We start from the raw sequence: 13615 nt of genomic DNA, 5'->3' as shown, positions 1-13615 counted from the left end.
TATGTGATTAAAGTTCAATTTAGAGATTGAGATACAATTATTTAAGGTAAATTACATCTGTTTGAAAGTGAAACCAGTTTTTTTTTCCCCATGCAGGCTCTGTCAATCATAGCCAGGGGAGGTGTGGCTAGGGCTGCATAAACAGAAACAAAGTGATTTAACTCCCAAATGACAGTGAAATTGTCCCAATCCCAAATGACAGTGAAATTGCAGGGGAATGATCTATACACTAAAACTGCTTTATTTAGCTAAAGTAATTTAGGTGACTATAGTGTTCCTTTAAGTAATTGTAAAAAAGTAATTGTGTTTTTGCGTGTCTGTGCGCTGTTCCTTAATCTCTATTTTGGATTTTGGATTTTACAGCAGCATCACAGCTTAGAAATACATGTTCTGGTGTTCCCTCCCAATGCCCTTTTTTTCTAGGTTTACAATAAGGGTCCACCCATACCTATGGCAGGATTGTAGCATTGAAGGGTGAGCGCATTATACTTCATTGCACAGGAACCAACCAAATACAGTTTGCCACTGCACCCCACCGCAGAAAAGTTACTGACATACTTGCGGGCAGGACTCACGGGTGCCCATGTGCCAGTATAGGGGTCATAACATTCTACCTCCACGGCATCCTGCAAGGTACCTGGGAAGAGAAGAGAGAATATATATACATGTATAATTGTGATTATTTTTTTAGAAACCACCATTAAGTTCCATCAAACTCTTCAATATTATACAGTTCCAGATTATTTATTTATTTATAAAATATTTAACAGGAAGGATACATTGAGATTTCTCTCGTTTTCAAGTATGTCCTGGGTCCACAAAACATTGCATTGTTACAATAGGATACAACAGGCAAAGGCAACCTTCGGCACCCCAGATGTTTTGGACTACACCTCCCATGATGCTTTGCCAGCATTATGTGTATAAGAGCATTATGGGGGATGTAGTCAACAACATCTGGAGTGTCGAAGGTTGCCTATCCCTGGGATACAATATTACAAAAAATACAATATACAAACAATATATATATATATTTATACTACTCAAACACTCCATACGAATTCTTCTTGACCTCTCTGCGGCCTTTGACACCGTTGATCATGCTCTCCTTTTTCAAACTCTTCAATCACTCGGTCTCTGTGACTCTGTCCTCTCGTGGTTTTCCTCTTATCTCTCCCAATGCTCATTCAGTTTCTTCTTTTCTATTGATACCTCCTCCCCTCGTCCTGTCTCGGTTGGAGTCCCCTAAGGCTCTGTACTTGGTCCCCTTCTATTTTCTCTTTATACTGCCTCTCTTGGCAAACTTATTATCTAATTTGGACTGCACTACCACCTGTACGCTGATGACACCCAGATATATCTCTCCTCCCCGGACCTCTCCCCTGCCGTCCTGCAACGTGTCACTGCTTGCCTTTCTTCTATCTCTGACTGGATGTCCTCCGGCTTTCTGAAACTCAACCTCTCTAAAACTGAGCTCCTTGTCTTTCCTCCTCCTAATACTGATCCTCCTCTCTCGCTCTCCCTTCAAGTTAGGGGTATCCACATAAGTCCATCCTTGCAAGAGCGCTGTCTTGGGTTCATACTTGATTCTGGCCTCACCTTTGAGCCTCACATCCAGTATGTTGCCAAATCCTGTAGACTCCTTCTTAAAAACATAGCCTGCATCCGACCCTTTCTTATGCAAGATGTCCTCTCATACCTCACCCCTGTCAGTCCTTACATGGCTTCCTGAATCCTATAGGAGTCAATTCAAAGTCATAACCCATAACCCATAGAAAACATTGAATAATTCTAGCCCCTCTTATATCTCTTTACAGATCCATAGGTATGCCCCTTCTCTGTCTCTCCCTCCGCTCTGCTCTGCCCGTGACCTTACATACCTGTCTCTTGCTCTCTCCTAAAGGGCAGCACTCTACTCTCTCCTCCAGCTCTGCTTCACTCCCAACTTATTTGATTGCTATTTCCTGTCCTAATGTGTGTTATACCCCACCTCCTATAGACTGTAAGCTCATTTTAGCAGGGTCCTCTTCAACCTATCGTTCCTGTAAGTTTGCTTGTAATTGTCCTATTTATAGTTAACCCCCCCCTCTCATAATATTGTAAAGCGCTACAGAATCTGTTGGTGCTATTTAAATGGCAATGATAATAATAATAATATTCATACACACACGCACATATATAAATTCACATAACAGGTGATAAATATATTCAGCCATGACACGTGCATTCTGTGCTGAGGTATATTGCCATAGATCTCTTAAAAGATTTTAGATTGAATGAAGATTTGACTGTGTCCCTGAGGTTATTCCATAATTGTGATGCTCTATAGGAAAAGGAGGATCCAGCCACTTTATTCTTGTACTGCTGTATGCTAAATATCGTGCTGGTACTGGATCGGAGGTTATAGGAGGTGGGAACAGCTGGGGAGAGCATTCTACTCAGGTAGGGTGGGAGCTTCCCAGAAATGCTCTTAAACACAAGGCTGGAAAGATGAAGAGTGCGTTGGGATTCCAGCGACAGCCAGTTTAGCTCTTTTAACATGTCACAGTGGTGGGTAAAGTAATTACATTCTAGTACAAAACGGCAGAACTAATTATAACGTGCTACGTTTATTAATGAGGGTTTGCGGTGCGGGTGCATACACTGCATCCCCATAATCAATGACCAGCATTAGCATTTGTTTCACTATCTGTTTCCTTGCTGTAGGGCTTACACAGGATTTGTTTCTGTACAGGGCACCTAGTTTGGGGTAAGGTTTTGAAGAGATTTTTCCAATGTGAAAGCCAAAGGATAGATTGGGGTCTAGCAACATACCTAGATATTTGAAAGAACAGACTGCTGTCAGTGTGCTATTTGAATTTGTTCTGTTGATTTTGTAGTTTACGTAATTTAGGTAAAGTTCCAAAGATCATTGTAACGGTTTTGTCAGTGTTTAGGAAGAGTTTGTTATCCGCTATCCACTTTTCTACCTCTGTGAATTGGTTTTGGAGCACAGCTTCAAGCTGCGGTAACTTGGGCTTACTAGCATAGATTACAGTGTCGTCTGCATACGTGTGTACAGTTGAGGATTTGCAGACGTTAGGCAGATCATTTATAAATAATGTGAATAGCAGGGGGCCGAGTATGGAGCCTTGGGGAACACCACACGTGACTGGAAGAGTGAGGTAGGTGCTATCAGAAATGGCCACATATTGCAATCAGTCTGAAACATATGATCGAAACCAGGTTAGCAAACGATCACCAATACCTGAGTTTTTATGAGTTTTTATGTTTTTGCAAAATAATGCCATGGTCTACTGTGCCAAAGGCCTTGGCAAAATCAAGGAAAATAGTTCCAGTTAAGTCTCCTTGTTCCATGCCAATTTGGATGTCATTGCAAACTTTTAAGAGGGCAGTCGAAGTTGAGTGATTTGGATGGAAGCCTGATTGATCAGGGGTCAGATAATTTGATTGTTGATAATATTCACATAGTTGCGTGTGGACGCATTTTTCCAAGATTTTTGCCAATACCGGGAGCAATGATATTGGACGATAGTTAGATACCAAAGTATTGTCACCACTTTTATGTATAGGTACAACTTTTGCAGTCTACCAAAGTTTGGGTATGTATCCTGACACCAGGGATTCATTGATAAGAGTTAGACATGTTTAGCAATTGCTGGCGCACTGAGCTTCAGCAGCATAGCAGGGATTTGATCTGGTCCACACTGGTTTTTCATTTGTAAATTATTAAGATGTTTATTAACAACACTAACAGACACAGGTCTAAAATTGAATTTCTCTAAAGGAGGATTTTGAAGATTTGGCAGGGCCTGATCTTTATTTGTGGTCTGAAAATGAGTGTCATTCGTTATCGTAGCAACTAGGGTGGTAGCACATCCTACAAAGTAATTATTAAAGGCATTTGCTACATCTATGGGGTACTAAAGTGTTTCATGTCCATTTTGACAGTGGAGGGTTGGGAGTGGATTGTGGAGGTTTGTATGCTATTTATGATTTTCCAAAAGTTTCTTGGGTTTCATATGTTATTGTTCAAATTTTCACTGAACTATTGGGCCTTTGCCACTTTTAGTGTATGGTACTGGAACCATTCAGGAGTCTATTGAGATAATGAAATTCAGACTTTCTTACATCTGCTTCTGCTGTTAATACAAAAGAAAGCAAAAAAAAAATGTCTGAAACTCATTTTACATTTTGCAACAAACTAGAAAGAAAAATGCCTTCTTGCTCCCAGATTGGCAGTCAGATCTCTCCTTGATTCAATAAGCTGTTATACCACGTATTAAATATTATACCCCTGAACATTATGTTTTGTAAGAAGACAGTTTTCCAGCTTTGTAAACTACAAATACCTATTTTCTTCTTTTATTTTTGCAAACAACTTATAAAATACTTATTTAATTGCTTTGTATATTCACCATGGAACTTTATGATGAGAATCTTCCCATTCATCCAGATTCTTTAATCATTTCTAAAATTGGAATTGTCTATGCAGAGTCTAGATAGATTGTGGTCTCACAAAGCACTCAGACGATGAAGAAGTCACAGCTTACAGAATTTAGATTAAGACATCCCCAATATTATCCGACGCATTTCATCCAACATTGGATTTAATCATGGTCATATTTTAATATTTTTGGACAAGCTTTTCAATCAATCACGCTTATAGAATATAATCCTTCACATTTAACACATTGCATATTACCTTGAGTCTCATTCACCCTAAGTGTCTGCAAACATACATAAACATTCATGACTTTCAGAAGTCAAAACCAGATATCTTAAATATTATTATGTATACAATATATCTGACCTCCAATAACATATATCTCTCCATTCAGAGTGGCACTGGAATGGTTTGTCCGTGGGTTAATCATAGGAGAAATTGGCTTCCATATCCCCTCATTTAACACAAAACGCCACCCCTGCCGTGTAGACCACGAATCATCCCGAGACCCCCGGGAACCACCTAAAAAAGAGAGATGGAACCTTAACATCTTGCTTCTCAGTCATAAATGATCTATCCATGCAGAAACATATCATAACAAAATAATGGTATTTCGGTTAGTGGACCAATTGCTTAAACAGGTAGCACTCTCAGAAAGGTACAATAAATGTGGGTGCTCTACATTCTGAATTTCAAATTCTCTTATATGCAATCAAGGTGTCAGCTCTAGAGATACATAGAGACAGAAGGTGGAAAAAACAGAATAGGGCAAGCTTTTTATTCATTTAGTTTATTTCTAAATATGAAATGTGGATTATGATATTTAATGATGAGAAAAAACACACTGGTATGCCAATAACCTAGTCAGCTTTAAAGTTATCACCTTCCATACTGTATATACCATGAGGTGTGTTTTTCGTTTTGTTTTTTATTTCTTCTTTTTCACTTGCCTATTTGTTTGTTTTTTGGGATATGAGCAATACAGGGAGAGTGAGAAAAGGGAAACTAATAACGTTACTTAACATGGATATCAAGTTAGTGCTAAGATTTGGCTATCCCTCATCCAGGATATGTGGGGTACACAAGACGTACCTGTGACATACACATCGTTGTTGAGTGAGGTGATGGAGAAACCCCACTTATTATAATCTGGGAAATCAGGAAGCGACATCCACATTTCTGAGAAAGACGGAAGAGACATTCACAGAGCGCTTTAGTGGGAGCACATAACATTTTGATAAGGTTACAAAAGACTCATGTTTATCAATTTCAGTCCATGTGTTGTTAAATATATTCAGTCTTGCATTAAAGTAAATAAACATTTATTATATTTACTATATATCTTCTCCACCTATAAATCTTTACTATTTGGAAGTCTCCTGCCCACCATACAAACCATTACTGTAAGAAACTGGCTGCCTGTCAACCATAAATACCTTTATAAAAACATTCACAGCATTTACAAAAAGAAACAAGTATTGTTTTATTCACCGCCTACACCTTTACTCTCATATTTAAAAGAACAACCAAATCTACACATTTGTTTTAAATCGTTTTTTTTAATTTTATATGCAAAATGTTAGCAGATATGGAGCGAATTCAAAAAATCATTGCATGGATGCCTGCGCAGAGGCGTAATAAATCAGGCTTAGGTCACATACGGTATTTGGTCACCTACGCAGAGGCTTAGAAAGCTGAAGATGTAGGCATCGTTAAGTCAGTTACAGTTAAAGTATTTAGAAAATTGGGCAGACTAGATGGGCCGAATGGTTCTTATCTGCCGTCACATTCTATGTTTCTATGTTTCTATTAACAAGTGTCGGCATAGTTTACTGCGCTGAAATGATTTAGTCTGGTTACAGCATTTTACTAACAGATAACAGTAACGCTAATAACAACCTATATGTCCTGTGTCTCTACCTTCTCCGGCCACTCGGGGTAGCCGCCGGGGGCTGCCGCGTTCCACTCCACGAGGGATCACAGCGTCGGGGACAGCTGCCTCCAGGTCCTCCTCAAAACCCAAAGGTGACGGCACTTCAGTCTCCGCAGGGCACAGTCCAAGGATCGCGGCATCCGGCCAGCGGGCCCCAAGGACACCGCAGCATCATCCCTCCTGGCTCCCCAGCCCACGTCCATCGCCTCCAGTTCCCCACTTCACCTGCGGGTGTTGCATCCACGGGACAGCTTCAAGCCAGGGTGCGTGTTGATCTTGTAGCGTAGGCAATAATCGTCCCTTAATTTCGGGTGTAGATATCAGGCGGGCCGCGGTTAGGCAGCTAGTGCCTGTGCAGGAGGTCAGCATGCACCCCGGGTGGCTGCGTCCGTCCCAGGGCGTGCAGCCTTCATGTGGACGAGATTACCCCCACCGGCCAGGGGGGGGTGGAGCGGGGCCGCAGCTCTCACCCGTGTAAATCTCCACCAACGTCCGCATAGCTGGTGTGCTTGTTCCTCCGGCCAGGCAATCAGGCGTCTGTTCTCTGTCTGCAGCTGTCCTCATGCAGGCTTATGCAGGTGTGTAGGCCGGGTTCATCAGTCTCGGTGTTCCCCGTGAATTTTTGGCCGTAGTAGCATATAGGTGCTTGGGTAGTACCCCATTGCATTGCAGCATGTAATCCGGCCCTGGGGCAGGTTGTGGGCAAGTTTTATGTCGTTGTTTAGGGCTTAAGCTCGGAGCCACGTTGCTCTGCTGCCATGCTGCTTGGCGGCCCCACCCCGCCCCCAATCTACACATTTGTAGAGACCACTGACCCACAAAAATATGGAGTTTGTTATTGCTGGAGTGGTGGTGGGTTGTTATAGTCTTGCTTATTTGGGTAGCCACATATAGAGGAATGGGAAGTCCCTGCCAAATATGTTGTGTTCCAAGTCTACCCATCTTTTAACACCGTATGGGGCATGTAGGTGTTGTACCAGGGCAAGTTGTGCCACATGATAGTAGTGCATACAATGAGGGAGACCCAGTCCTCCCGCTCTATTTGAGTTGTAGAGTGTTGCTCTTTTGATTCTGGCTTTTTTGTTGGCACAAATGAAGCAGTCTGTTTGAGATTGTAATGTCTTGAAGTCGGTGGTCGTGATTGGTATGGGAAGGGCCTGGAATAAGTAGAGGAATCTGGGGAGTAGATTCATTTTGACCGACGCTAGTCTGCGCAGCCATGATACAAGAGGCCGGCCCATGTTTGTAGATCTTGTGCTGCTTGTTGCAATAGCGGGGTGTAGTTGTGTCTGTATGTTTGTGCAAGGTCTTTCGGGAGGTGGGTACCTAGGTATGTTATTTCCGTGTGTGTGAGGTCGAAAGGATACGCGTTCGCCAGACTTTGTAGCTGTTGTGTGTCTATTTGGATGGTTAGGGCTTCTGTTTTTTCTATGTTTAGTTTATAGCCCGAGATGGTCGCGTATTCTTGTATGGCTTTTAGAAGTAGGGGCATGGAGTCGATGGGGTTAGTGATGGTCAGTAGTACGTCATCCGCGTAGGCCGCTGCTTTGTATTCTTCTGCCTTAATCTTAAGTCCTGTGAAGTTTTGTCTGAATGTTTGCAGGAGGGGTTCTAGTGAGAGGGCGAAGAGGATAGGGGAGAGGGGACATACATGTCTCGTGCCATTATGTATGGTGAACGTAGGCGGAAGGGTGAGTGGCAGCAAGAGGTTGGCTGTGGGGGAGGCGTATAGTGTTTGTAGGGCAGTTATAAAGGGTTGTGGGAATTTAAATTTGCGTAGGGTTTCGAACAGGAATGGCCAGAGCAGGCGGTCAAACGCTTTTTCTGCGTCGAACGACAGTATCAAGGTGGAGATTTTGTATTGTTTTGTGGTCCATATGAGGTTGTTAGTGCGCCTAATATTGTCGCAGGCTTGCCTGTTGGGGATGAATACCACCTGGTCTGGGTGGATTACTTTGTGTAAATATGGGTTTAGGCGGTTGGCCAGAATTTTTGTGAATAATTTGATGTCCACATTTAATAGTGAGATGGGACGGTAGCTCCCTCTCTGTTTTTATGAGATAAGTTGTTTATCCATGAAGATGAGTTCCATTACTGCATAGGATGAATGGAAATAATCTGAAAAGGTCATGGTCTCTGCATCTTCTGGTCACTGCCATATTTGCATTAACCAGTAATGTGTGTTTTTACTATATTGTAGAATACTCTTTGCCCTAGGTTAGCGTGTTGGAGTAAACCTGACTTGACAACATTACGCAATGACACAATTACACAAATTTATTGAGATACAGAACTGTGAAATACAGGACTTATTATAGGATTGCGGTTATGTGGCATGCCCACTTTTCAACCTGAACATCTAAAACACTGAGATGAACAATTACTTCTCCAACCTCTCTAAATGTCCTGCCGCATGTTTTACGTACTGTTTTTGGTATTGTAGAAGGTAAAGTTAGGGGAGGTTCTGGGTGGGGAGTCTTCATCATCTTCATCATCATCCTCTTCTTCCTCTAATACCTTTCCTCCGACCACCACTAGGACTTCCTGAAGGGAGACCGATAACTGCTCCGTGGTTTCCTTTGTCACCTGAATGACAAGAGAAAATATGAACTGAAAAATAATGTATAAATAGCAAAATGTAAAAATGAAACGAGGAATCATCATAGAAACTAATGAAATGTACTGGTGATTACTGAACTTTTAAAAATCCTACTCCATAATGTTATGTATTTTCGATGCAAGTAAAAACCATAAAACCATAGTACCCATCTACAAAACCAAAGAAAAAGAAAAACTCAAGGAAAAAATATTTATATTACACACTAGTCTAAAATTGCTAACTATCTACAATTCCATTTACTGTGTCATTATTATAATCCTGTCTTTATTCGCCTTGTATATCACTCTGTTTAATCATTCAATTTTACATCTATAATTACCAGCGCTAACACTGGTAACAAAAGAGTGACAGATGTGAGAGGTGACACACATTTGAGAGATAACAGGTGTGGGAAATGTGACACGGAGTGTAACCGATAACCCCCAGTGTGTGAAAAGCAATACAGACAGAGAGATTATCAAAGTGTCCGGTGATGGTTCTGCTAAGTGATATGGATGTAAGAGGCGGCCGGTGTGGCTGGATACGCCGGTGATCAAACAGGTGTGAGAGTTGACACTGTAGTGATGCGATACATTAGGAGGCTGCACAGGTTCAGAAGGTCATTATATGAGTGAAAGGTGACACAGCAGTTAGAAGGTGATTGCCAGGTAAGTGTTAAATCCTGCATAAGTCAACCGAGATAAAAACATGCCACCGTTTAGAAAACACGTGTGAGACACGATATACAGTATACGTTACTGTGACACCTACGTAAGTAGCAGCATTGGTATAGGAGATAGCGTTAATTAACCCTTTTACACTTAAGGAAATAATCAAAAAGTAAACCCTGGAATGGGAAGATGGGTATTACCGTTTTTTTCAGTGGAAGGAAGTAAATGTCAAAAAATACAATTTATCTACAAAATGAAAGTCAAAGGGACATTTTAAAGTCCTTCTTGCATCTGGAAATACAATACGAACAGCAGCACAAAATAATCAGGGATAAAATATTGGCAAGCTGGTTACAAAGGATACATTTGGCAATAGGTCTAGCAGCGGTTCCTCTTGATGGGAAGGTATGGCCAATTGTGCAACCTGGACTTTTAATTTTGGAAAATCAGCCCTGTTAGAAATTCTGTCTAGCTGGGAGTGTAGATCCCTGTATCTTGCTCCCTGCATCAACACCACAATGTTACAGACAATGTGAGATGCAATATTACATCATATTCCATCTTCTTATGTCTGTAATTCAGAGATCACACAGGACATCTCTCCAGAACATAGAAAAAAGAGGGGAGGGGGAGAGACTTGGGGGCACAACCAGAAGATGGATTTCTCAGCAGTGGTGCTGCTGTGAAGACTAAAATTTATACGAAATGCAAATTAAGTTACAGCGCCTACAAAAATAGTTTTGAATTTTACACAGCTACTTAAAATCACCTATCTCAGCAAGCAAATATGGGAGCTCCTACAACAGATTAATTAAATACTTGTTAGTTCATTTAGCACTGTTTGATTTATCTCCCATATTAAAATGAGTGTAGGACCTACCAATATTGGAGACTGTGGTGGGCGTAACACAATATTCTTATATTTGTTTGCTAAAACATGTGATTTTTAGGTAATCTTGCAAAATCTAAAACGTTATTTTCGTGTGTGTGCTGTTCCTTAATCTGTATTTTGTCTACCACTTCAGAATATGACATATATCATGTTGGCCAGACATGGTGGACAACATGAAGAAATTAACTATTTTGGAACATTAGCAACATATGAGTGCTACTGTGGAGAAAGGAACTTTTGCATGTTATTCCCGGTACTCACCTGCCCAAGACTCCTGCTTATCAGGGCTTTGCAGGCCTCAGACTCATTGATTAAAGGCTCAGCATCCATCAGCTCCTGAAGGTGGAGGTCAGTCAGGGTGGACAACCTGGCCATGCTCAGCAGCTCTGGAAGATATTGGGCCCTGTATTTCTCATCTTGTCTTACCCAATGAAGCACTGCCATTGCCCGGTTCTGCTCTTCTCTTACTTGTAGTAAAGGGTCCCCCAAATAACGAATTAGGCGATCTGGGGGTAGAAGCAGAAACTCCTCTTCCTTGGACACAGCTTCGAAGTTCTCCTGCAAAAAGGCCCATGCCTTGGCTATAACCTCTGGGCAACCATAGGTTTCCCCAAATTCCCAAATACCCAGACAATTGGTGGCATCCATCTGCTGCTGCAAATAACGACTGCACACTTTACGTACGGCTGGAAAATGAAGAAGATTTGAGGTGCGAATAAGCCCTTCCACATTACCCTGGTTAATGGTGAGTCGTCCAGTGTACGAAAAGTCAATTAGTGTCTCCATCATATCAGCATCCACCTCTTTGATTTCTACATGAGCAGAGATGCTTTCTTGGAATTCTCCTGTGAACATAGCATGGAAGTACTGACTGCACAGAGCAAGCACAGCACGGTGACAGGGGAATTCACGACCTTGGACCATCAGTGTGACATCGGAGAGCTGAGGGTTGAAGCGCAAAGTCTGCAGTCCAGAAAGAATAGAGTCTGAGTGTGAGGGGAGGCAGAACTCTAAATCGTCAATGTTCCTCACCATTGTTACTGCTGAAGACTGCCCAACAGAGAGAAAACCATTCAACGAAATCTCTGCAGAGGAGAAACAGATTTCAATCAACACCAATAATAATTTATAATTTTATCATTTTAATTTTAGACTCCAGCCTGCCCTGAAAACCTGCATGATAATGGAAGACAATACAATAACTGTCTTAACATAATATCCTGAAATTCAAGAACAGTGTTCTACAATTTGAAAAGAGGTCAGAGGACTAGTAAAGGCCAACGTCCTTCATTTTAAAACCGAATATTGCTTTAATAAGCCTACACTCACATTATTTTACAACAAACTACACAACTGATTAGTAATTTCCTTTACTTCAAAACACTAATATTACTATGCTGCATGACATAATGTACATTGCTATAAAGTAGCTCCCTCTCACATAGTTTGCCAAGAACCCTAAAGGTCACATCCCTATTTGGTATACGGCAGCTTAGAGGTGAGATTAAGGGGAGATATGGTCCCTTGAAGTACCCCCTCGCGGTTGCCACCATTTTCTTTCTTCAGTTCCTGGTTTGTTAGCCACGAGGAGCCCGAGTGACTGCCATACTCTTGCATGCACAAGAGCACATGCATTAAAACTATGAAGAAATCTATGGAGGATCTCGCAAGACCTCTGTATCCTCATCCACAAGAAGCCCATTTTCCATTGAAATTCCCATACAGTCAAAACATGTATTTAGAATATATTTTCTATAAAATACTCAAAAGTGATATAAGTGTGAAAAAGCTGCTAATAAAAAAAATAAATAAAAAAAAAACAGGTTTGTGGACAGTATACATCTACGGGCATAACTGTGCATCTAGCACAAAACGTGTTAGGCTGCTGTCCTGCAGGTATGGATTTTAGTTTTTTTTCCACTTTATATAGGTGTGCTGTGTATTTGTACCATTTTAACATGCTTTTTTTAAATAAATGCTACGTTTTATTTGTTTATCATTTTGTGAGCATATTCTTTCATACAGTCTTAACATTTTTAAACATGTAATCATCATGTATATTAGGGGTATTGCTGTAACATCAAAAACAAAAAAATATGAGCTCTGAGAACAACGGACAAAAGTTTAGAGAAACTCAGTAGCTTTCCCTTTGGTTAATACCTGCTCAAGTCTAAAAATCGTTTTTCTCCCTTGTGCCATTACAGAGAGAACATATGCCATGGCAAATCAGACTGATCCCACCCGTAGAGGCAGTTCAGAACCGAAATGCTGGCAAGTTCTCTCTGCACGAGAGATACAGCAACCCCAGACAATCTTTTCAGCCTCATCAGTGAGGTGTAGCTGATACTCCTCTAGTAACAGTGAGGATGGGGTCCATGTCTGGGTTACCCTTTTAACTTGGTTATCTTATTGGTGTAACATGCAGTGAATGTACATCTTCAGACTGCACAGCTGAATTATTGTCGAGGTGACAAGACTGGATACATATCTGCCACTTTCTAACACATGGTGAGATTTATCAAAGCATACTATTGTTTCTGCTGGTTTCCTTGGTGATTGTCATATATTTAGGAATTCAGGCCACATTTTGGAACAGAATACTAACTCATTGACAATCGTGACAATCTCAGGTGTTTGATTCTTTGACAATAATCAGTGGAGTCGTTTGTACAGCAAGATAAATACTGCACTCAGAACATCTCTGCATGTTTCAGACAGATACATTTATCATCATGTTCTTGAATTGGGACCATGATGGCTGAGGAAGACATGTCAGGTGTTGGGGAATATAGATTGGGGTATTTCTCAGTGCACGCTCACCAGTTGCCAGGGATACAACTTGATTCAAACCATTAGTGAAGACGAGGAATGTAGATATGCTGCATTTAGAAAATTAGTTTTCTATTGAATGAACATTTATCGCATCATGTTTAATATCTTAGTAATAAATTGTGTGCGCGTTAAAATTGACAGCATTGTTCCCGCAACAGTTCATCCAACAAATATTTGCCCTGTACTGTCAACCTAGGGCCCAAGTACTGCAGGCGGGGTTTAAATCAGACCCATTCAGGAT

At 41.1% G+C, this 13615-nt stretch overlaps 1 protein-coding gene across 1 annotated transcript in view; it reads right to left on the bottom strand.

The window, feature by feature from the left end:
* The window catches only part of KLHL30 (kelch like family member 30), a 49398-nt gene that overhangs the window by 4703 nt on the left and 31080 nt on the right, over positions 1–13615 (bottom strand). Inside the window, exons 2-6 of the mRNA XM_063441676.1 lie at positions 10804–11627; positions 8807–8966; positions 5540–5626; positions 4814–4969; positions 449–637 (exon numbers count right to left, since the gene is read on the bottom strand). Of these exons, the coding sequence (XP_063297746.1) occupies positions 449–637; positions 4814–4969; positions 5540–5626; positions 8807–8966; positions 10804–11577 (1366 nt within the window). The 5' untranslated portion in view covers positions 11578–11627. The remainder of the gene's footprint in view (positions 1–448; positions 638–4813; positions 4970–5539; positions 5627–8806; positions 8967–10803; positions 11628–13615) is intronic.

This window comes from Pelobates fuscus, chromosome 2, assembly GCF_036172605.1.
Source record: "Pelobates fuscus isolate aPelFus1 chromosome 2, aPelFus1.pri, whole genome shotgun sequence".
Lineage (NCBI taxonomy): Eukaryota > Metazoa > Chordata > Amphibia > Anura > Pelobatidae > Pelobates > Pelobates fuscus.
The sequence above is the reverse complement of the archived record's forward strand: the minus strand, read 5'-3'. Positions and strand labels throughout refer to the sequence as shown.